Source organism: Macrobrachium rosenbergii, chromosome 52 (genome assembly GCF_040412425.1).
Source record: "Macrobrachium rosenbergii isolate ZJJX-2024 chromosome 52, ASM4041242v1, whole genome shotgun sequence".
NCBI lineage: Eukaryota > Metazoa > Arthropoda > Malacostraca > Decapoda > Palaemonidae > Macrobrachium > Macrobrachium rosenbergii.
This window is the reverse complement of record NC_089792.1, coordinates 34,836,446-34,863,615: the sequence shown is the minus strand read 5'-3', so window position 1 is coordinate 34,863,615 and position 27,170 is coordinate 34,836,446. Positions and strand designations below refer to the sequence as shown.

Here is a 27,170-nt window from a genome sequence, read left to right as displayed (position 1 = left end):
GTGGAACCACTCTGCATGAGGTTGACGCAGAAGGTTGGGCCAGGGGGGATCTCTCTCGGTGCCTTGGAGAGGAGAGCTAGCAGGTCCGGGTACCAAACGGCCTGGGGCCATTTGGGTGCCACCAGAGTCATTCTGAGATTCGGGGTGATCATCACTCGGCTGATCACTCAGCGAATCAGGCAGAATGGGGGAAAGGCGTAAGCGTCGAGATTGTCCTACGGGTGTTGGAACGCGTCCTCCGCAGCGGCCCATGGGTCCGGCACGACAGAACAGAAGACCTGGAGTTTTTTGTTGTGCCGGGTGGTGAACAGATCGATGGCTGGATGCCCCAACAGGTCGAACAGCCTTTCCGCTACTTCCTGATGGAGGGACCATTCGGTCCCTACCACCTGGTTCTGGCGGCTTAGCTTGTCTGCCACGACATTCCTCTTGCCTGGAATGTATCTGGCTGACAGCTCTACCGAGTGAGCCACGGCCCACTCGTGCACCTGCATCGTCAACTGATGAAGCTGGTGGGACACCAGTCCCCCCTGCTTGTTGACGTATGCCACTACCATGGTATTGTCGCTCATCAGTACCACGGAGTGTCCCATCACTTGATCCTGGAACTCCTGGAGGGCCAGGAAGGCCGCCTTGAGCTCCAGGATGTTGATGTGAAGGTGCTTGTCGTCTCGGTGCCACACTCCCAAAGTCAGCAACTCCTCCAGGTGTGCGCCCCATCCCTCGGTCGATGCATCCGAGAACAGAAGCATGTCCGGAGGGGGAGTATGCAGGGATACTCCTATTAAGAGGTTCCTGTCGTCTAACCACCAATGAAGGTCCTTTCTCACCTCCTCGGAAAGAGGAATGAGGAAGGACTGGGGGTCTTGGGGCTGGGACCAATACTCCTTTAGTCTCCACTGGAGAGACCGCAGGTGAAGACACCCGTGAGGTACTAGTTTCTCCAATGACGACAGGTGACTGATGACGACTTGCCATTGCCGAGCTGGTTGCTCCTATTGTGACAGGAACAACTGTGCTACCTGCCTGAACTTGCTGATACGAGAGTCCGAGGGAAAGACTTTCGCTGCCACCGTATCTATCAGCATGCCCAGGTACTTTGTCCTCTGCTTGGGGGTGAGATCTGACTTCTCCAGATTTACCATGATCCCTAGATCCCGGCAAAACTCGAGGAGACGATCCCTGTCCTGTAGCAACTGCGAGCGAGAGCCCGCCATGACTAGCCAGTCGTCGAGATACCTCAGTAGACGTATCCCGTGCGAGTGGGCCCAAGCTGACACGAGAGAGAAAACTCTCGTGAACACCTGGGGAGCGGTCGAGAGCCCGAAGCAAAGTGTCCTGAACTGGAAGACCGACTCCCCGAGGACAAAGTGGAGGTACTTGCGCGAGGACGGATGGATGGGTATCTGGAAATACGCATCCCTCAAGTCCACCGTAAGCATGAAGTCGTTCTCCCTGATGGAGGCCAGCACAGTTTGCGCTGTTTCCATCGTGAACCGAGTCTGGTGAACGAAACGGTTCAAGGGAGAGAGGTCTATGACCGGTCTCCATCCCCCTGAGGCCTTCTCTACGAGAAAGACGCGGCTGTAAGCCTGGAGACTGGTCCGACACGACTTCTACAGCACTCTTGCTCAGCATGGGTTGCACTTCTTGCTGTAGTGCGATGTCCTTCGATGAACCTGGTAGATATGTTTGGAGATGGACCGGAGTGTAGGTGAGGGGATGCCGAGACTCGAAGGGTAGTAGATATCCCTCCCGAAGGACATCCACTATCCAGGTCTCGGCTCCGTGTCGCTGCCACGTTGCCCAATGGCTCGACAGGCAACCCCCACCTTCGGCAGCTTTTTGGGGGAACGCGCCCTAGCGTTTCCCCTTCTTCTTCTTACCCTTGCCCCCTTTACCAGCTTGGAAAGAGGGGTGAAAAGGGCGGGAGTGACCCCCCCTTCTCGAGGAAGAAGAAGGCTGGGTGTTTCCTCGGGACCCCTTCGAAGACTGGGACTTCTTAGGGGTCGAGGAAGTGGCAGCCTGGCCCGAAGACCTGGCTGCAGTGGGATGAGAAGACCCGGAGGTCTTAGCCACTGCCTGGTGAACAAGCCGGTCGCTGTCATCGGCACGGCGCTTGTCCACCGCGGCGTCCACCAACTCTCTAACGAAGAGAGAGGAGGAACCCAGCAACAGTCCATTCCGAAGGGCGATAGCTGACTCGGGACCTACGGACCTGGCAAAGCGAGAGAGAATGGCGTCTCTCCGCTTTAGCACAAGGTTTGCCCACAGGTTTGCAGTCTGGTGGGCAAGGTAGGAAATGGCCCTACACCCAGACTGGCACAGTCTCCCAAAGGCGGAGTCCTCCCCAGGTACGATAGCGCCTGAGGAAGCAGCTACCTTCGATACTGTGAATGACCACAGATTGAGCCAGGAGACTGCTTGGAAGGCCGCCATGGCGGTGGCTTCCAGGGCTGCAGCTTCTTGCTGAGAGAGGGATATGTTCTCTGCAGTCAATTGCTGCAACGACAGACCCGGATCCAAACGAGTCAGGTCCGGGTCAACCTGTTTGGTCAGCAACGCCCCTTCCGCTGGTGCGTAGAAACGCTTCTGATGAGGCAGATGGGGGGAGAAGCTTGTCCGAGCGGCTCGATCAAAGCGAACTGTCTTGCCCAGACACAAGACTGTCCACCTGATCGAGTACCCCCTCGGCAAGCGTGGACCACGGCAGCCCCACCAAAGCCTTGGGTTCCTTCTTGGGTCGCGAAAAGGATTCGAGGCGCGATGGACGATCCACAGATGAGGCTGTGGCCCCTTCCCCGAGGTCATTGTGCTGACGAATCAGCGCAATAACCTCTGCAAAAGTCCTCTGTATTTCGAGGGTGTCCGCATCCTGGGGCAGAGGACCCTCGAGTCCTTCCAGAGTGCGGTCCTCCCGAACTACTCTCCCTGCAGGAGGGAGAACCTCAGGCAGACCCTGAGGACCTTCCTGAACCACTGGCGTAAGACCTGGTCGAGCCAAGGACCGAGCCAGGTGCATACCCCACACAGTAGAACTCTGAGGAGAACATTCCCCAGAGTTCCTCCTCTCCGACTCGCGCCCCCTGGAAGAAACCGAAGGGGCGGAGGGGACAGGCGAGGAAGATCGGGCGCTCCCACTGCCTTTACTGGCAGAACCAGCAGAGGCAGCGGGCCGAGAGCGGTCACCAACCCGTGGTGATGACAAGCCCCCGGCTTGAGGAGACTGCTTCAGCACAGGTGAAGCGATCTCCCGAGGAGAGCGGAGCGGCTCGCGAGAGCTGAGCCACGCACTCGCCCCCCCCGAGCCAGGCTGGCCGCGCGGACGTGGCCGGGGACTGGGAGGAGTCGAACGCACAGCTGGCTGGCGCGAGCTTGCGCTGTCCTCTGGACGCGCCCCAGACTTCTTCGAGGCCGGAGCCTATCGGGAAGACTGAGTAGGGGACTTCTTCCCTACCTCTCCTTGCGTTCGGCCCCGCGGGGCTGAAGCACTGTCCCTGGAACCTGACTTGACACTTGAAGGAGTGCCAGCAGGAAGAGACGGAGCACCTGCATGCCCCGGCTCTTTCTCTCGCCCCCACACCCTGGTCTGTACGGCGAGAAGTGTCAACCGTATCAGACTGGGGTACCAGGTCTCCTTGGAGACCCGGTACTGGAACAACTCATGAACGAAAGTGTCCGACGCGGACTCACTGGCCTTAGATGCAGGAAGTTTCTTAGGCGCAGGGGGAGTGCCGACCTTGGTCTGCGCCCTTGGCTCCCGGTGCCCCTGGCCCAGAGGCCAGGGCAGCGGTTCCCTGATCCGAGGATCGGGAAGAGCCGACGAGAGATCCCACTGCCTTCCCTGTGGAAGGAGGCAGACCCTTAGAAGTCTCGGTATGAGGTTTCTTGGGGGGGGAGAGGCAGACTTCTTCTTCTTTGGCTGCGAAGCCTCGGAAGGAGAAGTGGAAGAAGCAGCAGACGAAGACGACGATGATGAAGATGAAGATGAAGACGACGACGACACCTTCCTAGACCTCCTCTTCTTCTTCTTCACCATCTGCTTCAGGAAAGCAGTCAAATCCCCAAGCCAGGAAAGCGAGGCCGCCGACTCAGGAACAGCAGGAGGGGCTGCAGCAAAAGGCACATCCCGGGCAGCGACAGCGGAGCTTGGGCCAGCATTTGCCTGGGCAGAGAGAGCCGCGCGTCTCTCAGGAACAAAAGTGGGCGGGGCTGGGAATGTAGGCGCCGCCCCTCCCACGTGAAGATTCAAGTCGAGCCGCGCCAGGGTCGATGGAATGGGGATGGAAGCAGACGAAGGGCCGGGCTGGAAAGTCAGACGGGGAACCGTATTCGAGGACAGGCCATGGTCAGCAACAGGGGCAGCAACAGTCACATAAGGATAAGATGACGTCACCATGTAGGAGGGGCCAGCATGCGTGAACGGAGCCAGGAAGCCAGGCGGCAGTGGAACAGCGTGCTGGCCCGCGGGTGACGCCGACACTTGGGTGTCCAGGTGCGAAGCAACTGATACCGGCCTCTGGACGAACCTCGAGAAGGTGACGGTTGTTGTGGTGACTGTCGTTACCGCGTGGGTTGTGACTGGAGGGGGGGGCAGGGGAGCCAATCCCTCCAGTGCCGAGCCAGGTAGGCCCAGGTGTAGCCAGGATGTGCTGGGATTCGGTGTCTGGCTATCCAGTCCGGGACCTGAAGCAAAAGTCGGGTCAGAAACTGAAGCCTCCACTCGCTCCGGAGGAAAAAACTCCCCCCCGGAACGGAAAGAGACTTCCGAGAGGATGTCACGGTCCAACTCTCCCCCGCGCCCCTCCACAAACAATGAAACGTAAGAGGAAGGGGAGTGGGAGTCCTCACCCGAGGGAGAGGGAGCGAGAAGGGGAAGTTCGCCGGGAGGGAGAAACAAGCCCGACACATTCGCCACCAATGGAGTCGTCGGGGGTGTATTTCCCTCAGACGACTCCTTGGTAGGCTTACGACAGTAACGTCACCTCCCTTCGAACTTGCCCCATTGCTCGGAGGACCACGAACAACACTCACTACAGGGATTGTCGCGTGAACACACGTCCCCTGCAAGATGTACAGAGGGCGTGTGGGTCCACGTAGACTCAAGATCTAGATGAATTGCATTTCTTCCCCCCTACCCTGGGACACACACGCTGGGGATAGGAGGGCTTAGTTGGTTTTTCCATGATTAATAAAGAAAAAACAAAGAACTTCCCACCAAAGAGAAGAAATATTGCTGTCAGGCAGAGAGCGGCGAAGATCAATGTCTGAACGCTATGACGGCCGAAAGCAAATTGGAATGTTTACATCCGGGCAGGCGGTACTCCCGCCTCCCGGACAGTAGTTAACTGCCTAACCACCTTGTTTGAAGTTCAACGGCCGTTTCCAGCCTACGCCTGAAAGTAATCCCTAATGTAAAGGACCGAGGGTTTGTATATTGTGTCGGAACAAATTTTCCATTCTGTTTCTAAGGTTAGAAACCTTGACCAACTTCCACTCCCTGGGAGGGAGTTGAAGTGAGTCAAGGTTGGGTTAAGACAACATTTACTTCTTTTGGGTTTGTTTTGTACTGGAGCATAAGGTTCCAGTGTAATTACATTTGGATTTTGCTTTTCTAAAGAAAGGTTGTCAGAGGTGGTTCTAGTGATTGTCAACTGTGAAGAGTCACTACCATCAAAGGGCCCAGGGGTACTTGAATCTTTATAACTACCACTCATAAAGACCGAAGTAAAATAAAAGGAATAAATAAATAAACCTGAAATCCTTAAAAAGATATCATCAGTCTTTCATGGAGTTTATTCTTCCACCAATGGCACAAGTGAGAGCAGACTCCCAAATGTCCGCATCCCTACCCTACCCCACAGGGCATGGCACAACATGATTAGAGTGTCCCAAGAATACTATAATTACAAGAATACTATCATCCCCACCCTAACCATATTATGGGCACACTGGCTGGAATGCTTGAGAGTCCTATTCCCAGAACCAGACGCCCCTAGAATCCGTGGTCCAGCCCTGCAGAATAGTTCCGCCTTTGAGATATCAGTCTGATATCTCTCAGGTCCAAACATTATCGGGCAGTTGATGGTCGTACCACAGTTCCCACTTCTTAGCTTTGGATATAAACCCAATCCCAGCTATGGTATCTTTTCCTATTTATCAGGTCCAATAAATTTTAGCAAAAGTAGAAAATTCCACAAAAATTAATCCAAAGAAATATATATATGATATATGAGACTTGGACTCAAATCCCAGAACAGATTCCTGGGGTTCAAGAGCCCCCTCACCATGTCAAGGTGGTCTCAAGTCAAGGGGGATCATCTATCTATGGGTCAGGTTCATCCTCCACTCCACCATTATTAACAGATGATAATAGATTAGTTACTGCCACTAGGGGAAAGGCTGAACTGCTTCATCAACCTTTTGAAACTCAGCAATCAGCTGAGGATGTCCCTCCCCCTGATACTTGTCATCCTGAACCTATTCTTACAAAATTTGCATTTCACTCTGGGGATGTTAAGAAAATTCTGGATAATCTAGATAGCTGGGATGGAGAAGATCCTGATAGTTTGTTTCTTCTCTTTGTTTTTTAGAAAAGTTTCTAGTGTGTATTTCTCTCCCAAGATTAGTAGATTCTATTGATTTTTATGTCAACATAGTATTTTTGCAGATGAGCGTCAGCTTAGTAATACAATATCTATTCAAAAGAATGCCATATCTGCAGACTGCAGTAACTACAAGCTAATTTCTATTCTCCTTGTGCCCTCCAACGTTGCAGAAAAACTTATTGTTAAGCCACTATTTAAGTATATATGTCGAATCTAAAGGATTGAAGTTTATAAACAAGGCACTATTTTATAAACTTCTGAATCTTGGAGTGGGTAGATATGTTTTAGGACTACTTCAAGATTTCCTTACATGTAGGCAGCATCAAGTTGCTACTGATGAGGTCTTTAGCAAACCAAGGCCTATTGTGCCTAGAGTTCCACAGGGTAGTGTTCTAGGGCCACTGTAATTCTTAATGTATACAAGTAACATAGTTGGCCTGGAAAACAAGATTGTTCAGTATGCCGATGATGAAACGCTTGTGGGTGTAGAAATACAGCTGTTCTCAGCCTCAATCAATACATGGACCAGATCAGTGAATGGCGTAGTCGGTGGGGTATGAGGCTGAATTCCAGAAAAACAAAAACACTTTTGATTAGCAGATCTCATACTGATTTTCCACCTCATCCTCCCTTTCAGGTGGATGGGAATCTGCTGAATGAGTCTGAAGCTTCAGCTATTCTAGGTATAACTTCTGACTCAACCTACTTTCAAGAAATATCTAATGAAAGTTTTGGCAACTGGAACTTCAGAAGTTCAAGAGAAGATGCAATACATTACTACCCTGATACATTTTTTGTATTGATAATTTACTTACATTTTTATTTATTTATTTATTAATTTGTTAATTCATGTTTTTCTGATAACTGATCTCTTTCTGTATTTCCCATTGCCTTCTATTACTCCCTTCGAATGAGCATATTCTTTGGAAGCGTGAATTTCAAGTTAATGGCCCCTTTGGGCTTGTTCCATATGAATACGGTTCATATTCTAGAGATGATGATGATGATAATAATAATAATAATAATAATAATAATAATATTAAAAAGGATGGCTGTATAATGCGAATTTACCTTATACAGTGCCTTTTCTATTTTCCTTATGATTCGCTTTTCGGGCTCAGCGATGTTAGTCAGCAACTGGCCGATATTCATATTGGAAAAAGGATGGTGTGTGGAATGCGAGAAGTCTTTTATTGAAATATCCAATCAGAAATCCTTCGTCGTCTGGATTCAGGTTCTATTTCAGGTACCGTCAACATGTTTTGACCAGCTCGTTGGTCATCCTCTGGACACGGTTGAAGAAGGTCTGGAGAAACAAGGTGCTTGGGTCGGTATTTATAAGGGGGTCTTGATCGGTGCTGAATTACAATTGGCTGCCCGGGGCAGGTCATGTTGATGTTCGGGACTCATCTTGCATGCGAGCAGCATTGTAGTGCTGGGGATGAATGGGAGAATTTCGATCCTCAGTTGCCGACTAACATCGCTGAGCCCGAAAGGCGAATCATAAGGAAAACAGAAAAGACACTGGATAAGATAAATTCGCATAATACAGCCATCCTTTTTAATAAGACCTGTTTAAAAGAGGGTCTACTCCCTTCAAATAATAATAATAATAATAATAATAATAATAATAATGTACAATGCTGTACCTAAATTACCATGTCTATCTTATGAAGCATATACAGACAACCTCTGACTATTCGAGGTTTAGGATTCGAGGATTCACCTATTCGTGAATTTTTCTGTGGAAAATAACTCCAAATTATTCACGGAAAATTTGCTTATTCATGGATTTTCTCTTTGAGCATATCTAAAATATTTACTAATTACTTTCATTTAATTTTTGTGACAAAATATATTTTTTGATAAAAAAAGATTTATTAATTTTCAAACATTAGTAATAATGTAAACAGCAAAACATCAACATCTATTTTTTTTTTAAAGTTTGTCAAAAGATGTACCAATGTTACCGCTACCTGTGTTGAAAGAAAACAGGTAAGGCTTGGATACTATACGAAAGAAAATGTGCGTGCCTGAATATAGGGGTAACTTGATTAGCTTTTGTCTTGGTGAGAGTAACAGTTGTACGAGTGTTCAAGTGCAGCTGTAAGCCATATATTTTTAATTGTAATGTTGTAAGATGACTATATTTTTAAGTGTAATGTTGTAAGATGACTATATTTTAAAGTGTAATGTTGTAAGAGGACTTTAGGATGATAGTTGAAGGTATACTTGATGTTTGAACTATTAAAATGGGCAGTTAAGCATTTTTCAAGGGGGGTCTCAAGTATTCACGAATTTCAGCTTTTCGCAGGCGGCTGTAGTCCCTAACTCCCTTGAACACCGGGGGTCTACTGTGTGATGTTTGTGTACAATTTTCTTTAAAGGAATGATAAGAGGTCTCCAACAATAGCACTAATAATGAAGAACATTGGCACTAAAAATCAAAAACATTAGTACTTTTAGGTAAAAAAAAAAAAAAAAAAAAAAAAAAAAAAAAAAAAAAAAAAAGTATATTTAAAATTAGTCTAATTTACTGAGTATACAGAATAAGTACCAAAGCCAACTCCACTTTGGTATCATGTAATTCAAATAAAAAAAAAAAAATTCTGATATCCAGTAGTGTATAGTATAAAGAACGTGAGTCAACCAACCTTGGGTCCCACCAAGTTGGAGCAGCCCTTTCAAATAAGGTGGGACAGCAGGAGCTTTGTCGATGCGAGCCTAACATCAGCGCATGAAGGTGAGGTGTGAGAGAGAGTCGAATGGCCTCTTCCTCCTCCATGACACCACCACCTCCTGTTCCTCCGGCTCCTCTGCCAGACTGACCACCGGTTCCAGACACCATCTTCAGTGGTATGTATTTCGTAATTACTGCCAAATTATTTTTCTTCGAAAAGAATACTGACATCTACAGCTCTGAAAGACATGTAAAATATTATAATTCTCAACTATTAATTCATGACTACATTTTCACAGTGGTAGTACTTATACCATAACCATAACAACTAATGGGCTTCAAATCTTGAAAATTTCAATTGTCTATTTTACACTATTTCATACATTTTAAACCACTAGATTCTTACTCAGTAATCAAGAGATGCTTAGCAACAACCTACCTTATGGTATTTTGCAATAAGAGAAACCTGGAACCATATAACTGGAAGGGATAAGAGGATCAACTCTAAATTCTTAACTGCTCATGCACTACACATGAGTAAGCTATTTAAAAGTGCTGTTAGGCAGGATCGTAACAGCTACTTATATTTACTGTACTGCCCTGTACTGAAGATGCTGCTTTTTTGTCGGAAATCAATCTTGGAAATTTACTATGTGCACATGTCATTTGAATCTATGAATTCTCATATTTTACCTCCTGCTCTATTGGAGTTTGTACAATTACAATCCCATATTGGGTTGTGGGCATTAAATTCACCTTCTATCAATGTAGGTTCTTCGGCATTGTTAAATAATTCTTTAAGTTTATCAGTGCCATAATTTTTATTAGGTTGGTTATATAAATTATAAATTACATAATTATCGTGTTGTATTTGTATTCTAATACTCAATAACTGCAGGTCAGTAAGGTTTACAGGTACTTTGCCATAACATGCTTTATGTACATAAATAGCAGTACCTAAATTTCCTTCTTCCTCTCTAGATGCAGATGCTAAGGCCAATTTGCCTATTGTTGAAATTGTTTTGTTGACATGTTGTAAACATAATATCATAGGTTCGTATTCTTTTAGTAATCGTTGTATTTCTCCTAGATGTAATCTGGTCTGCAGACCATTTATGTTCCATTGTATAATATAGCTACTGAAAATGCTGTATTATGGTGGTCGAGTTTTACTCTCTTTTTTTGTATTATCAATTTGGATTTTTTCTAATAATTTACTGATGACATTCATTTGTTTTTCTTTATAAGATACTAAGTGCTCAATGCACATGCAACCTTCTTCATGGGTACTCAAGTCTGTGGTTTCTTTTTTCTATATTTCATAAAGTTTCTTATAATGTTTGTTATACCATCTTTTGTTGTGTTTTTGTTATTGTTGCACAATGCAATGAAACAATCATTACATCCACAAGTGGTGTCATGAATATTTCTTTCTTTATTTGTTCTTGTTGTACCAATTATTGGTGATGGAGTAATCTCTTCTCCTTTGACATATTCATTGTTGTCTAAGGTACGATTGTCTTCCACTTCTTCGGTATTTTGGATATCTGAATCCATTGGTTTTACTATTATTTGAGGAGATAATGGTATATTCTTAATTTGTTTTTGTTCTTTCTTCATATCTTTTGTCTTTGATTTGACCGAAGTTTCTCTAACAATTGTTGGTTTCTTTATTTTGGGTGGTGTTCTTTCCAATGGCCTTTTTTTATCTTTAATTTCCCCGTCTATCAGGTCCCTCCTCTGTTACTTCTGTAGTAGCATCCTCTTGTGTTCCTATTTGCATTAATATTTCAAATGAATTTGATAAAATGTTATCCATATCATTTGTACCTGTTTCTTTATTCCTTACCATTTTGATTTTTTTCCCTTGGGAAAAAATTTCTTCTTGCAATTTACTTTTCTGTGCTTCGTTACTTCTACTTCTATGTACTTTTGTTTCCTTATTGGTTTCTGTTATTGAAGAATATATATTTCTTAGATGGATCTTGCATTCCTCTCACTTTTAATTCCAACTTAGCCTCTTGGATAGACATCCCTGTTCGTTCCTGTAACATTTTCAATTCTGTATTACATATGAGGGCCTCAGAACCAGAAGGTTGTAAACGCCACTTTTGAAAAAATGAGTAAATTGCCCTCAAAGTCTAGCATTCATTACTCTGCTTCTCAGAAAGATATTGATTTAAACTAAATTTCATATGAAAGCTCTACTCTTTAGAACTTTTTTGTGAAAATTTGAAAAAAATTGTAGGGTGCGCTTGCGCGCTAGCATTCAAAATGTCCGCCTAACCCCTCACATTTGTGTATATTCTGGTCATAACCAGCACTTAAACCATAATTAAATGTGTAAAATGATAATAAAGTGTTATTATATTCGTGGTATAACAACAATGGATGTAATAATGATAATAATAATAATAATGATATTGATGAGTAATCAATATAGTGTGATGGAAAATAATAATAATAATAATAATAATAATAATAATAATAATAATAATGACGATGATGTTGACGATGATAACCTTCCATCATCATAATGTTTAACCATTAAAATAATACAACATCAATATTATAATAATAATCAACCACCAAAAAGTTGATAATAGAAAAATAATACTGTACTCACTACTACTTCCCTAATAAAAAAAATATTTTAATCTGTACTCACCATGAAAATACTGTACACCTGCTAAAGAACTTGAAAATAAGGGGAGGTGGGGAGGGTGGGGGACTAATCGTCATAATCTAGCAGATTGTCCTCCGGGTCACCCTCACCTTCATCTTCTTCCCCTGCCCCTGGTCCCTCTTGCTGCAAGGCTTCCTGTTCGGCAACAAGGGCATCATAATACCGTGCCCTGGCACCAGCACTAACATACGGAAGGAGCTCCTTCAGCTCTTTAACTTTCACAGGCTTCATCTTAATAGGGCCCTGGTACCTGGGGGTTAATGGCACTTTGCTAAGATTGAATACATCACGGCTGAAGCACTGCTTTCCCTTCTGCAGTCGCACTTTTTCGAATGCCTCGTCACTGCTGTAGGTGTCCTTGACTTGGTACCCCTCCCTGTAACTGCAGTTGTATTTCACGATCCTCGAGTTGCTGAAGGTTGTGCCTCTGGGGGGTTCTTTTGGTGATGTGGTACTGCAGAACATCGAAGTCGAGAAAATCCTCCCTTTGCATGGCAATAACCTTAAAGCCTTCATGGGTGGCATCCCTGATGAGGCGAATATAATCGTCCCGCATCTCGATAGTTGCATACTTGCGCAACTTCTGCTCAATATTGCCGAAGTGCCGATCACATGGCATGTAGGAGTGCCCAGGCACTAGGAAGTGATGTTGGATGTTGAAGAATTTCTTGTCATGAATCAGCTTTAGCAGCAAGAGGGACACATTCACATTCTTATTTTGTCCTGAACAGTTATCTGACAGGAGAAACAGTTGGGTCTGTTCATCTGCATCGTGATGCAGATCCAAATACTTAAGAAGACAGCTTGCTATGTCATTACTTCCCCTTTTACCTGTGACTTCATCCCAGACAAACATTGTGGAGACATTAGAACGCATGTTCGTCACACAAAAGTTGAAGGTCCACAGTTTACCAGGTAGTAAGCAGCACCGTGAGCCAATTTAGGGGTAGGAAGAGTCTGCTGTAAATCAAAACACAGTGCCAAGGTGCCATCATTGTCAAAGGGCCCGCCCTTAAAACGTGCAATAAAGTCTTGGCCCTGATTTCCAAGGGTCCTATGCTCAGCCAGCTGCTCCTCAAGACCACTGATGACATCTTCACTGGCAGCACTATCTTTCAAGGTCTTCATCTGGTTTGTAAAAGAGATCTGGGCCTTGAATCCAAAGGGTGTCCTTCATAAGGTCTGGGAAGGCATCTTCGGTCTCACTGAACACCTGTTGTGGAAAACCAACGTTAAACTTTACATTAACAGCATTACGGTAAAAACTTTCTTTCACCTTCTCATCACCTGGATAATTTTCAGTCATCCAATCACGATACAGCTGGTACAAAATAGTCATGTTCAATTCGGTACTGAAACATTTCCTATCAGCTGATCTTGCTCGCGTAATGAGACGACACCTTCGGCACACTGTCAACACGTTCCTTTATTAAAACATGCCCACGATCACTGAGTTTGTTAGCAGGGGTATGCTTTCCACGTTGATCACTGACCGGTGTGCCTGTCATTGTTTCCTTTTTCAATGCGGTAATCACACGCTTATCAGTAATGGCAAAAATGGAAAGAAAACCTTTCTTACTTTATGCATAACATTATCATACTTGACACAATAAGCATACGTTTTCCCTTTACGTGGGGGCTCCTCTCCAATCGGAACACGACGCCTTTTAACTGGGTTGGTCGTAACCAACGACTGAATGTAAGCAGTTTGCTTATCATAATCTCCCATACCATAAAACCCATTGAATAAAGCCTCCACTACAGGCCTACCAAGCCTGCTAAAGCAACCATCACGACACGGCTGGCCTACATTACGTGCAGGCACGGGTTTGTCTGTACACCGAGAAACATATTCTTGGCCTGCATCGTGCAGTAACTTAACACTATTTTTTTTCCATGACATTTCATTCCTTGTCCTTTTTCTTCCTCTTGGCCGTTGCACGACATCACAGTGATCACTTTCACTGCCAGAGGAAGACATAATGGCGCTAAATAAGGGATAATAATAATAAAAAAAAAAAAAAATCAACACTACGGACATTCAATTTCGCCACGAAAATCACTAGACTGGGAATGTAAACAATAGTGGAGATGTAAACTGCAAGGTGATTGGCCGACACTTACGAGCCCCTTATGCGGGAAAATGCTGATTGGCCTAGAAATGAATACCCATTTAGTGACGGGCGCTCTCATTGGCTCGCTCTGAGCTGCTGCACATGCAACCTTCTGGTTGTAACTGAGCTTTTATGAGGCTGTAAGCTCAGCGACATCACTTTCATTTATGTAGCTAAAATCGATAATTCCTACTGTTCCAGTAGGGATTTCGACCTCACTGAAACGGCTGAATAGCATAAAAATGCCACAAATAGACAGAGGAAACGTTGTCACATCTACTGGTATGCCTAACTCCAAATCGGTGGGGGTGGCGTTTACAACCTTCTGGTTCTGAGGCCCTCATATGTAGTACATACATTCTTTGGACCTTGCATGATGATCCTGTCCACAGTTTACACATTTTGGCTCACTGCATTTCCATTGTGTGGCATGTTCGTCACATCCACAATAAGCACATACAGGTTCATTGCGACAGTCTTTCTTCGTGCGTCCATATTTACTACAATTTTGACATTGTAGTGGCTTTGGAACATAAGGTCTCAGTTCTCTATTTTGGCCCAAAATTTTTATTTTTTTGAGGAAAATCTTGACCCTCAAATTTCATTTTTGCAATTCTTAATACTTTATTATTCTGTTTACTTGGCATTATATATACCTCAGAATCATGGACTTTGGTATATCTCATTTTAAGAGTCTAACAGCATATTCTTATCAACCAGTTCATCATTACCTTCAGGAAGTACAATAGTACCCTGAATGCTGTTCATAGTGTCATGCTTCTTTACTTTTACATTCACGTCGTCGATACTTTTTATTGATAGATAGTCTTCAGACTGGCTTTTTGTTGTGGCTTCTATAAGCCACGTCTTCATTTTTATTTGTCTAAATGACATTTCTGTCGTTGAGTGTCTTTTTAATAAGAAGTTTTCCAACTTTAGGGCTGAGATTTGTTGTTGTTCTGTTTCCATGGTTAGAAACCTTGACCAACTTCCACTCCCAAAGAGGGAGTCGAAGTGAGTCAAGGTTGGGTCAAGACGATATTTACTTCTTTTGGATTTGCTGTGCGCTGGAGCATAAGGTTCCAGTGTGATTACATTTGGATTCTTTTTTGTTTTTTCCAAAGAAAGGTTGTTACAGGAGGTTCCAGCGGTCGTCAACTGTGCCGAGTCACTACCATCAAAGGGCCCAGGGGTACTCGAATCTTTATTTTCACTTAGCATAAAGATTTGAGGGAAAAAAAAAAAAAACCTGAAAACCTTAAAAAGATATCATCAGCTTTTCATGGAGTTTTATTCTTCCACCAATGGCACAAGTGAGAACTGACTCCCAAATGTCACTCCCTACCCTACCCCAAAGGGGATGGCACAACATGATTAGATTGGCCCAAGTGTAAGCCAAACCCACTTGCTAGGACTGAGAGTATTACAAGAATACAATCATCCCCACCCTAATCATGTTATGGGCAAACCGGATAGAATGCTGATAGTCCTATCCACAGAACCAGACCACCCTGGAATCCGTTGTCCAGCCGTAACGAATAGTTCCGCCTTTGAGCTACCAATCTGGTAACTCTCGGGTCTGACTATTTAGCTTTGGGTATAAACCCATTCCCAGCTACGATATCTTTTCCGATTTATCAGGTCCTATGAATTTTATTAAAAGTGGAAAATTCCACAAATTTAATCCAAAATAATATATGATGGTATATGAGACTCTTGGACTCAAACCCAGAAACAAATTCCTTGGGTCCAAGAGTTCCTCACCACATCAAGGTGGTCTCATATCGAGGGGGAGTGAAAGACCACAGATCTAACCGGGAGACTGCCCGGAAAACTGCCATGGTAGTGGCTTCCAGGGTTGTGGCCTCTTGCTGAGAGGGGGAGATACTCTCTACAGTAAGTTGCTGCTACGAGAGACCCAGATCCAGATGAACCAGGTCAGGGTCAACCTGTTTAGGCGGCAATGACCTCTCTGAAGGCATATAGAAACACTTCTGACGAGGCAGAGGAGGGGGAAGTAGCTTGTCCGAGCAGTTCGAACGTAGTGAATTGTCCTGCCCAGACAAGACCATTCACCTGATTGAGGACCCCCTCGGCAAGCATGGACCACGGTAGCCCCACCGAAGCCTTGGGTTCCTTCTTGGGTGCCCCAAAAGGATTCGAGGTGCTACGGATGATCCATAGACAAGGCCGTGGTCCCTTCCCGAGGTCGCTGTGCTGACGAATCAGCACAATTGCCTCAGCATACGTCCTCTGTATCTCAGGGGTGTCTGCGCCCAGGGGAAGAGGACCCTCGTGTCCTTCCAGGGTGAGGTCCTCCTGATCTACTCTCCTTGCAGGAGGGAGAACCTCGGCAGACCCCCGTGATCCATCCTGCACCACACGGGAGTGCGGCCTGGCCAAACCGAGGATCGAGCCAGGCACGTACACTGCTAAGGTAGAACTCTGGGGAGACAACTTGCCAGAGTTCTTCCTGTCTGAGTAGCGCCCTCTGGGAGGAGCCCAGGAGGTAGAGGGGACAGGTGAGGAGGATCAGCCACTCCCACTGGTCTTGCTGGCAGAACCAACAGGAGCAGCGGGCTGGGAACAGTCACCAGCTCGCGATGGTGATGGCAACCTGGGTCGAGGAGAACGCTTTCGCCTGGGCGAAGCGTTCTCCCGAGGAGAGCGGAGCAGCTCATGTGAGTCGAGCCGCGCACTCGGCTTGCCCGAGCCAGGCTGGCCACACGAACGTGGTCGGGGGCTGGGAGGAGACGAGCCTATGGCTGGCTGGCGAGAACTTGTGCTGTCCTCTGGACGCGCCCCAGTCTTCTTTGAGGCTGAAACCTCTTGGGTAGACTGAGCAGGGGACCTCTTCTCTACCTCACCAGGTGTCCGGACCCAGGGGACCGGCGCACCTTCCTGGGAACCTGGCTTGGCACTCGAACAAGTACCAGCAGGAAGAGCCGGGGCACCTGCATGCCTGGACTCTTTCTCTTTCCTGTGCCCAAGTCCATACAGAGAGAGGTTTCTCCCGTACCGGACTGGGGTGCTCGGGTCTCCTTCAGAGACCCCAAGTACTCGGAGTGGATCGCGGATGAGTGTCCGAAACAGGTCCGCTGGCCTTAGAAGCAGGCTTCTTCGGTGCAGCAAGGGGAGTGGAAACCGTGGTTTGCATGCCCTTGGCTCCTGATACCACTGACCTGGGGGTCAACACATCGGTTCCCTGGTCCGTGGACCGGGAAGAGCCAACGAGAGATCCCACTGCCTTCCCTGTGGAAGGAGGCAGTCCCTTAGCACCGAGACTTCTTAGGAGGGGGGAGAGGCAGGCTTCTTCTTTGGCTGGCGAGCCTCGGAATAAGAGGAAGAAGAGGTAGCAGACGACGACGAAGATGAAAACGACACTTTTCTCGATCTCCTCTTCTTCTTCTTCGTCATCTTCCTCAGGATGGCAGTCAGGTTCCCCATCCACGAAGGAGCAGCAGAAGACACAGGCGCAACCCGGTTAGCGGAGACGGTGCTTGGGCCAGCAGCTACCGGGGAAGATGCAGCAGTGCGGGAGCCAGGAAAGGCAGTAGATGAAGTCAGGGTTGGAGGCACGGTTGGCACATGGGAAGCCAGGCCCGGCCAAGAGTCTGGGTAGCCAGGAGCCAAAACCATGGTCAGGAACGAGCGTGGGTCAGCAACAGGAGCAGGCATGGACATATATGGGACCAATGAAGTCACCATCTGCGAGGGGCCCGGCAGAGATAACGGGGCCAGGAACCCAGGAGGCAGCGGCATGGAATTGAACGTGGCAGGAGCAGCCGACACCTGGGTGTCCAGGTGCAAGGCCACCATCACTGGAAGCTTCCCAAATGATGTCATGGTGACGGTCGTGGTGGTGGATGTGGTGGCTGCGTGGGTCGTCACCGGAGCGCCTGACAAATGGGATACCAGGCCCTCCAGTGACATAACACCAGGAGGACCCAGGTGCAGCCAGGCAGAGGCAAGATCAGGTACCTGGCTACCAACCGATGCTTCCACACCCAAGCCTGAGGACAAAGTCGGGTTACACGGGAGCCTCTACTCGCTCCGGGGGGAAAAGTTCACCCCTGGAGCGAGGAGAGGCCTTAGAGAGGATGTCCCGAATGTCCGCTCCCCCACAGCCTTCCACACCCGATGAAACGAATGAGGAAGGGGAAAGGGAGTCCTCACCCGAAGGGGAGGCAGCAAGAAGGGAAAGCTTGCTGGGAGGGAGAAACGATCATGACGGATCAGCTACCACGGGAGTCATCAGGGGCGTTACCCTCGGACGATGCCTTACCAGCCTTCCTACGGTATCGTCTCCTCCCCTCAAACTTCGCCCACTGCTCGGCCAACCAGGAAACACACTCCGAACAGGGAGAAGTGCATGAACACACACATCCTCTGCAGGTGGGGCAAAGGGCGTGTGGGTCCAAATCAACACTAGATCTGAGTGTTACATTTCTTACCTCCCACCCCAGGACACACAAGCTGGGGGAAGGAGGGCTTATGGGATTTATCCACATTCACCATCAATCAACAAAAACCAGAAAGATCCCACCGGGGAAAAAGCTCAAAGGCAGTCAGGGCAGAGAGCGAGCTACACGTTTGCAGCGCACGCCAGCCAAAAGCAAATTGGAATGTTACATCCGGGCAGGCAGTACTCCTGCCTCCCAGATGGTAGTTAACTGACTAACCACCTTGTTCAAAAGTTCAACAGCCATTTCCAGCCTACGCTGAAAGTAATTCCTACTGTAAAGGACAGACGGTTTGTATATAGTGTCAGAACAACTGTGATTTTTTTAAAGTAAATTGTACTTTTCCTAACTATACAAATCTGAGGTCCTGTACATTAGTAATTACTTACAGGGAAGCTGGAAACAGCCACTGAACTTTCAAACAAGGTGGTCAGGCAGTTAACTACCATCTGGTGGGTGGGAGTCCTGCCCACCCAAATGTAAATATTCCAATTTGCCTTTCGGCCTAGGTATCAGATTGAGGGGTGGCATGAGTTGGCATAAATATATAAAGGAACCCAGGTTTGTATAAAACAATTTATTTTTAAAAATTGTGATTTGTTCACACACGACATTAAAACCATCGGTCCTTTATATTAGGAAGACTCACTGGTTGGAAGGAGGCATCTGAGTGAGTCTCTTGAACTGACTGGAGTTTGCTACACCTGGGATTCTCTTCCTGGTCAATAGAGCAATGAAGAGAAACCTGCCTCTGACAAACTGATCAGGGTGTAGCACCACATGATCAATTGTCAGACTTCAGGGTCATCTTTGCATGAGGGGGAGGAAAACATAACCTCATATGAAAATAGGCTAGATGAACCTTTAAGAGTCGGAGACTGTTAAGGGAAATACAAGTACTGGGTTTGTCTTATTGTCAGGGTCACCTTCCTCCCCTTGCTAGAGGAAGGAGCAGGTTTACTTCTATAACCCTGGAAGGAAAAGCAGAACGGAAGCTCAATGTATACTTATCTGCATCAACCACCAGCTCCAGTATGTAATGACTCGAGTCTACGCTCTGCCTGAAGGAAGATAGGAAGGATGAGAAGGAAGGAGGAGGAGGAGAGGCCAGTCACTCCTGCAGTCATTCTTACATCCACAACCGAACATTTTAAGTGAGATGCAACCGTTCTGTTAGAGGAGCCGGGAAAGCTACACAACTTGTTGGGCAGCCACCTCCGGTCCTAAGAAAAAAGTGTCCAAGGACTTGTGGGCAATGTCCCAAAGATAGAAAAAGGTGAAAGTGGTCTGCTGAGACCACAAACCCACTTTCAGTACCTAAGGAACTGACAGGTTCTTCCAGAACGCAAGGGTGGGACCCATGCCCCTGACTTCGTGAGCTCTTGAGCGGAAGGTACCAGTGTCGTCTTTGCCAGCAGCAGATTACGCTTCCCTTGAACACCTCTTTCTTGGACGAGCCAGTGCTAACGAAGAGTCGTTGATACTCAGGCTGGAGATGACGAGTCCTCTTTAGATAGCACCGTAGCACTCTGACAGGACAAAGTAGCATCTCGTCTGGGTAATGACCCAGACGAGATGCTACTTTAGAGTGCTATGGTGCTATCCGAAGAGGACTCGTCATCTCCAGCCTGAGTGTCTACAAAGTCCTCTAGGGAGGGATTGTGAAGGACTCAAACCTAGCATCAGGGACCAATGGGTTCTGAGTCTTTGCTATGTAATCCGGGATGAAATTGAGCATAGCTGATGCCCATCCCCTCGAGTGTTTAACACTGAAGGAATGTCCATGCAGCTCTCCAATTCATCAATGCCATGGCAAGCAGGAAGACGGTCTTGAGGGTCAGATCCCTGTCTAACAACTCTCATAAAGGCTTGTATGGTGCATGAGTCAGGCTCCTCAAAACGAGTCACGTCCCATGCAGGGGGCCTGAGGTACCTGGGTGGGCAAGACCTTTCAAAGCTTATCAGTGGCGAAATCTCCAATGAGGATATGTCTACATCCTTCAGCTGCAAGACTAGACTGAGTGCGGCCCTATAGCCTTTCACGGCTGAAACAGAGAGAAGCTTCTCTCGGCGAAAAGACGAGGAAGTTTGCGACCTGCTGAATAGTAGCTCCAACCGGAGAGAGAACCCATCTAAGACACCACACACAGAAGACGGCCCACTTTCCCTGGTATACCGCTGCAGAGGACTGTCGGAGGCATCCAGCCATCTCTGTTGCTGTGCAGCGTGAAAAGCCTCTTGTTCGCAAGAGATGCTGGATGACTGCCAGCTGTCAAAACACAGGGACTGCACTAATGGGCGTTACTGTTCTACGTGGGGTTGACAGAAGGTTGGGCAGGATCTCTCTCAGTGCCTCGGAGAGCAGAGCTAGCAGGTCGGAATACCAAACAGCCTGCGGCCATTTGGGAGTCACTAGAATCATCTGAGATTGGGGGTGATCAACACTTAGCTGATCACCCTGCGAATCAGACAAAATGGAGGGAAGGCGTAGACATCAAGATTGTCCCACAGGTGCTGAAAAGTGTACTCCACAGCGGGCCCTGGTCCTGCACAACGGAATAGAAGACCTGGAGTTTTCTGTGGTGCCAGGTGGTGAATAGATCTATGACTGGATGCCCCCACAGACCGAACAAAGTCTCCATGATGTCTGCCACTACATTCCTCTTGCCTGGCATGTATCTGGCTGACGGCCCTACCAAGTGAGCTACCCCCCAAACTCGTGCACCTCCATTGTTAACTGGTGAAGCGGAAGGGAAACAGACTCCCCTGCTTGTTGGCATATGCCACCACTGTGGTGTTGTCACTCATCAACACCAAAGAGTGTTCCATCACTTGATCCTGGAACTCTTGGATGGCTAGGAAGGCCGTCTTGACCTCCACGATGATGTCGTGAAGGTGCTTGTCGTCTCGGTTCCACACTCCCAAATTCAGCAACTCCTCCAGGTGTGCGCCCCATCCCTTGGTCAATGCATCTGTGAACAGGAGCAAGTCTGGAGGGGGAGTATGCAGGCATACTCCTATTAAGAGGTTCCTCTCGTCTAGCCACCAGAGAGAGGAATGAGAAAGGACTGAGGGTTTCAAGACTGGGACCAGTACTCCTTCAGTCTCCACTGAAGGGAACGAAGGTGAAGTTGCCCATGAGGGAACACCTTCTCCAACAACGACAGGTGACCGATGACGACTTGCCATTACAAAGCTGGCTGCTCCCGTTGAGACAGGAACAGCTGTGCTGCCTTCCTGAACCTGCTGATATGAGAGTCCGAGGGGAAGACTCTTGCTGCTACCTTATCTATCAGCAAACCCAGGTACTTTATCCTCTGCTTTGGGGTGAGATCGGACTTCTCAAGATTTACTACAATCCCTAGTTTGTGGTAAAACTCAAGGAGCTGATCCGTCCTGAAGCAACTGCGAGTGGGAGCTCGCCAGGACAAGCCAATTGTCGAGATACCTCAACAGACGTATCCCGTGTGAATGGGTCCAAGCTCACACAAGGCTGAACACTCGCATGAACACCTGAGGAGTGGTCGAGAGCCTGAAACAGAGCATCCTGAACTGGAACACCATCTCCCCAAGGATGAAGCGAAGGTACTTGTGGGAGGACAGATGGATGGGTATTTGGAAATACACATCCTTCAAGTCCACTGCAAGCATGAAGTTGTTCTCTCTGAAGGAGGCGAGCACAGAGTGCATCATCTCCATTGAGAACTGAGTCTGGCAAATGAAACAGTTCAAGGTAGAGAGGCCTATAACCTGTCTCCAACGGCCCCAAGACTTTCTCTACGAGAAAGACAGCTGTAAAAGCCTGGGGACCAATCCGACAAGACTTCCACAGCACCCTTGCTCAGCATGGCTTGCACTTCTTGCCTGAGTGTGAGATCCTTTGGCAAACCAGGAGCATAGGTTAGGAGACTGACCGGAGAGTTGGTGTGGGGTGGCCGAGACTCGAACGGGAGTAGACATCCCTCCCGAAGGACATCCACTATCCAGGTCTCAGCTCCGCACTGCTGACATGTTGCCCAATGGCAGTAGCTGGAGGGGAACGCCGCCCCAGGCATTGCCACTTCTTCTTCCCTTGCCCCTTTTTCCGGACTGGAAAGTGGGCTGAAAGGGGGGTGATTGCACACCCTTTCTGGCAGAAGAAAAAGGCTGGGTGTTCTGCAGGCACCCTTTGAAGCCTAGGTCTTCTAAGGGGCCAAGGAAGTGCTTGCTAGCCTGACCCAAAGTGTGCAAAGAACCCGAGGTCTTAGCCACTGCCTGATGGACAAGTCGGTCGCTATCTATGGCCCGACACTTGTCCACCGCAGTATCCACCAACTCTCTAGGGAAGAGAGAGGCAGAAACCAGCAATAGGTTCAGCCGACTCGGAACCTACAGACCTGGCGATCCGAGTTAGGACAGCATCCCTTCTCTTCAGCACCAGGTTTTCCCACAGGTTTACCTCCAAATTGCATAGTCTCCCATAGGCTGAGTCCTCTCTAGGAACAATAGCACGTGAGGAGGCAACCACCTTAGATTCTGTGAACAACCACATATCCAGCAGCCCCACCGAAACCTTTGGTTCCTTCTTAGGGCCCCAAAGGTTTTGAGGCACGAAGCATGATCCACAGAAGAGGATGTGGCCCCTTCCCCGAGATCACTGTGCTGATGAATCAGCGCGATGATCTCTGCAAAGGTCCTCTGTATTTTGGGGGTGTTCGCATCCTGCGGGAGACGACCCTGGATTCCTTCCAGAGTGCGGTTCTCCCTCCTACTGGGAGAACCTCGACAGGCCCCTTAGATCCATCCTGAACTGCTCGGGCATACGACTGAGTTGATCCGAGGACCGAGCCAGGAATGTGGGCCTTTGTAGTTGAACTCTGAGGAGAGGACTCTCCAGAGTTCCTCTTGTAAGTTTCAAGCCTCCCAGTAAAACCCCAGGAGGTTGAGGGGACAGGTGAGGAGGATCGGACACTCCCACCTGTCCTGCCAGCAGAACCAGCAGGTAGGGCGTGCTGCATGTGGTCATCAACCCATGGTGATGACTGCAACGTGGGTCCAGAGAGCGCCTATGACTTGGCGAAGCGCTGTCCTGAGAGCATAGAGGTTCGCGCGAGCCGAGCTGAGGGCTTGACTTGGCCGAGCTGAGCCGATCGTGAAAACATGATCAGGGGCTGGGAGGGGTCAAACGTGCGGCTGGCTGGTGAGAACTTGCGTTGTCCTCTTGCACGCCCCAACCTTCTTCGAGGCCGAAACCTTGCGAGAAGAAGACTGGACATGGGACCTCCTCTCTGTCTCTTTAGGTGTTTGGACCCTCGGGACCGAGACACCAGGTTGGGAAACTGGCCGAGCATCGGTGGTAGTGCCAGCAGAAAGAACCAAGACACCTGCATGTCTTGACTCCTTCTCTTGCCCTGTGCCTGAACTGTGATGGTGAGAAGTGTCTCCAGCACTGGTTTGGTATGCTCAAGACTTCTTAGAGACTTGAGCACTCGGAGGGACTAGACTCTGTCGAGCACCCGACACAGCACCAGTCTTATAAGCGGACTTCTTAGGACCTGTTACAAGAGTGCAAATCGAGGTCTGCGCACCAAAGGCTCCTGAAACACAAGACCCTGGTTAGGTAAGTGATAGATTCCCATGCCCGAAGGCCAGGAAGAGCCGACAAGAGATCCCACTGCTTCCCCTGTGGAGGGAGGAAGACTCTTAGAAGCCTCATGGAGGGACTGCTTAGGGTGGGGGAGAAGTAGCTTTCCTCTTCTTAAGCTGAAGAGCCTCGGAAGAGGAAGGGAAGGAGGCAGCAGACGACGAAGGCAGGTGAAAACGAAGTCGATGACGACACCTTATGGGACCTCTTCCTCGACAACTACTTCATCATCTTCTTCAGGATGGCAGTCAATTCCCCCCATCCAAGAGGGAGCAGAAGACATCACAGGAGTAGCTGGGGCAGCCAGGGCAACAGGAGCAGCGGTAACAGCAGGATCGGCAACGGGAGCGGCTGGGAAAGCCAGGGCAGATGGAAAAGTTAAGTACACCTTAGTTTTACCAGACCACTGAGCTGATTAACAGCTCTCCTAGGGCTGGCCCGAAGGATTAGACTTATTGGGAGATGGAGCAGCAACAGTGGCCCGGACACCAAAGATCACAGGAGCAGCAGGGGCAGGAACCATCATATGGGGTACAGAGGAGGTGACCATCATTGATGGTACAGCATGGGACGGTGGGCCACGGCGAAACCCGGAGGCAGGGGCCACTGCGTGTTGGGATGCCATCATTACTTTCATAGTTATCGCGGTAGGAGCAGTTTTGGTCACCACCAGTGCTCACCAGGTGAGACGGGATGGCCTGCGGGGCCGGAGGGCCTGAAAAACCCAAGGAGAGCCAAGCTGCTTTCAAGTCCGTTGCCTGCTTACCAAGATGATGCTCAACTACCATACCTGAAGGAGAAAAGGAGGTGAGGTTAGTGGTGGGAGACTCCTCTCGCTCCGAGGGGAAAAATTTCCCCCTCCAGAGCGAGGAGAGGCCCCGGAGAAGAGGTCGCCCTGATCCCCCCCCCACCGCCGTTCCAAACTTAACGAAGCGAGCAAAGAAGATGAAGGAGAGCTCTCTCCCGAAGGAGACAGCCAGAAGGGGAAGACTGCCGGGAGAGAGAAACGAGGAAGAAGGGTTGGCAACCAAGGACGTAGTTGGGGGCGAATAACCCTCAGATGATGCCTTGGCAGCCTTCCTTTGATACAGTTTCCTCCCTTCAAACTTCACTCACTGCTCAGCTGACCAGGAGCAACACTCAGCACAAGTAGAATCACAAGAACAATCATGTCCCCTGCAGGAGGTACAGAGGGCATGAGGATTAACTTCAAAATCACAGTTTTTGAAAGTAAAATCAAAATTTTTAGAAGTAAATTGTATTTTTCCTAACTATACAAACCCAAGGTCCTTTACATTAGGAATTACTTTCAGCGTAGGCTGGAAACAGCCGATGAACCTTTCGAACAAGGTGGTTAGGCAGTTAACTACCGTTCAGGAGGTGGGAGTACCGCCTGGCCGGATGTAAACATTCCAATTTGCCTTTTGGTCCAGGTATCAGACTGAGGGGTTTGAGGGGTGGCATGAGGTGGGCATGAAATGTAATGTAATGTAAAGGACCTCAGGTTTCTTTAGTTACGAAAAATACAATTTACTTTTAAAAATTGTGATTTGTTCTGACAAGATATACAAACTGTCGGTCCTTTACATTAGGAAGACTCACTGGTTGGAGGGAAGAATCTTAGTGAAGCTCCATGAACTGACTGGAGTTCACCACAACTTGTCTTCCCTTCCTGGTCAATACAGCGAGGAAGGGAAAACTGCCTCTGACAAAATAATCAGGTTGTAAGAAATGCGGGATCAATTGTCAGACTTCTGGGTCCCTTTGCATGAAAGAGGAATCATCAGTTCATGCAAAGTAGGCTAAGAAGAGCTTGGAGTTGGATGACATTAAGGCAATCACAAGCATTGGGTTTGTCTTATTGTCATGGTCTCCTTCCCCCACCACCCTGGCATGGGGAAGGAGTGCGGTTGCTTCTATCAACCTGATAGGCGAGATGCAACCTGTCCTGTTAGAGGAGCCGGGTAAGCTACACAACTTGTTGAACAGCCACCACAGGACCCAAGGAAAAAGTGTCCTAGGACTTGTGAGCAACATCCCGGAGGTAGAAGGAGGTGAAGGTGGTCTGTTGGGACTACACACCTGCCTTCAGCACCTGCAGAACCGACATGTTCTTCCGGAATACGAGGGACGGACAATGCTATGGACTTCGTGAGCTCTCGGACAAAGTGTACCAGTGCTGTCTCCTCCAGCAGCAGAATACGCTCTCCTTACCGTCTCACGAAGCCAGAAAGAGATCTTGTTTTTGGAAACTTCTTCCTTGGTCGAGCCAGTACTAACAAAGAGTTGTCAACACTCAGGCTGGAGGTGTCGAGTCCTCTTCAGATAGCGCCGCAGCACTCTAACAGGACACAGTAGCATCTCGTCTGGTTCCATACCTACAAAAGTCCTTTAGGGAGGGGATTGTGAAGGACTCGAACCGTGTGTCATGGACCTAAGGATTCTGAGTCTTGGCCATGAAATCCGGGACGAAATGGAGTGTAACTGATCCCCATCCCCTTGAGTGTTTAACATCAAAGGAAAGTCTGTGCAGTTCACCAATTCTCTTTGCCGATGCCAGGGCAAGCAGGAAGATGGTCTTGACAGTCAGATCCCTGTCTTACGACTCTCGTAAAGGCTCGTAGGGTGCACAAGTCAGGCTCCTTAGAACGAGAGTCACATCCCACGCAGGAGGCCTGAGATCCCTGGGTGGGCAAGACCTTTCGAGGCTTCTCATTAGTAGAGATATCTCGAAAGAGGAGCAGATGTCTACTCCCTTCAGACGCAAGATTAGGCTGAGTGCGGTGCGGTAGCCTTTTACAGCTGAAACGGAGAGAAGCTTCTCTTGGCGAAGGAAGATAAGGAAGTCCGTGACCTGCTGAACAGTAGCTCCGACCGGAGAGATACCCCTTCGACGACACCAACCACAGAAGACAGACAACTTTCCCTGGTATACCGCTGCGGAGGATCGTCTGAGGTATCCTGCCATCTCTGTTGCTGCGTGATGCGAAAAGCCT

At 48.2% G+C, this 27,170-nt stretch overlaps 1 protein-coding gene across 4 annotated transcripts in view; it reads right to left on the bottom strand.

Moving 5' to 3' along the window:
• Ac13E (Adenylyl cyclase 13E) overlaps positions 1-27,170 on the bottom strand; it is a 277,289-nt gene that overhangs the window by 243,530 nt on the left and 6,589 nt on the right. For 3 of the 4 annotated variants that reach the window (XM_067096065.1, XM_067096068.1, XM_067096067.1), the window contains exon 2: positions 9,263-9,527. In XM_067096065.1, coding sequence (XP_066952166.1) covers positions 9,263-9,519 — 257 coding nt within the window. In that variant the 5' untranslated portion in view covers positions 9,520-9,527. Of the gene's footprint in view, positions 1-9,262; positions 9,528-11,137; positions 11,334-27,170 lie in introns of all 4 variants that reach the window. The other variant, XM_067096066.1, reaches the window with a different exon arrangement.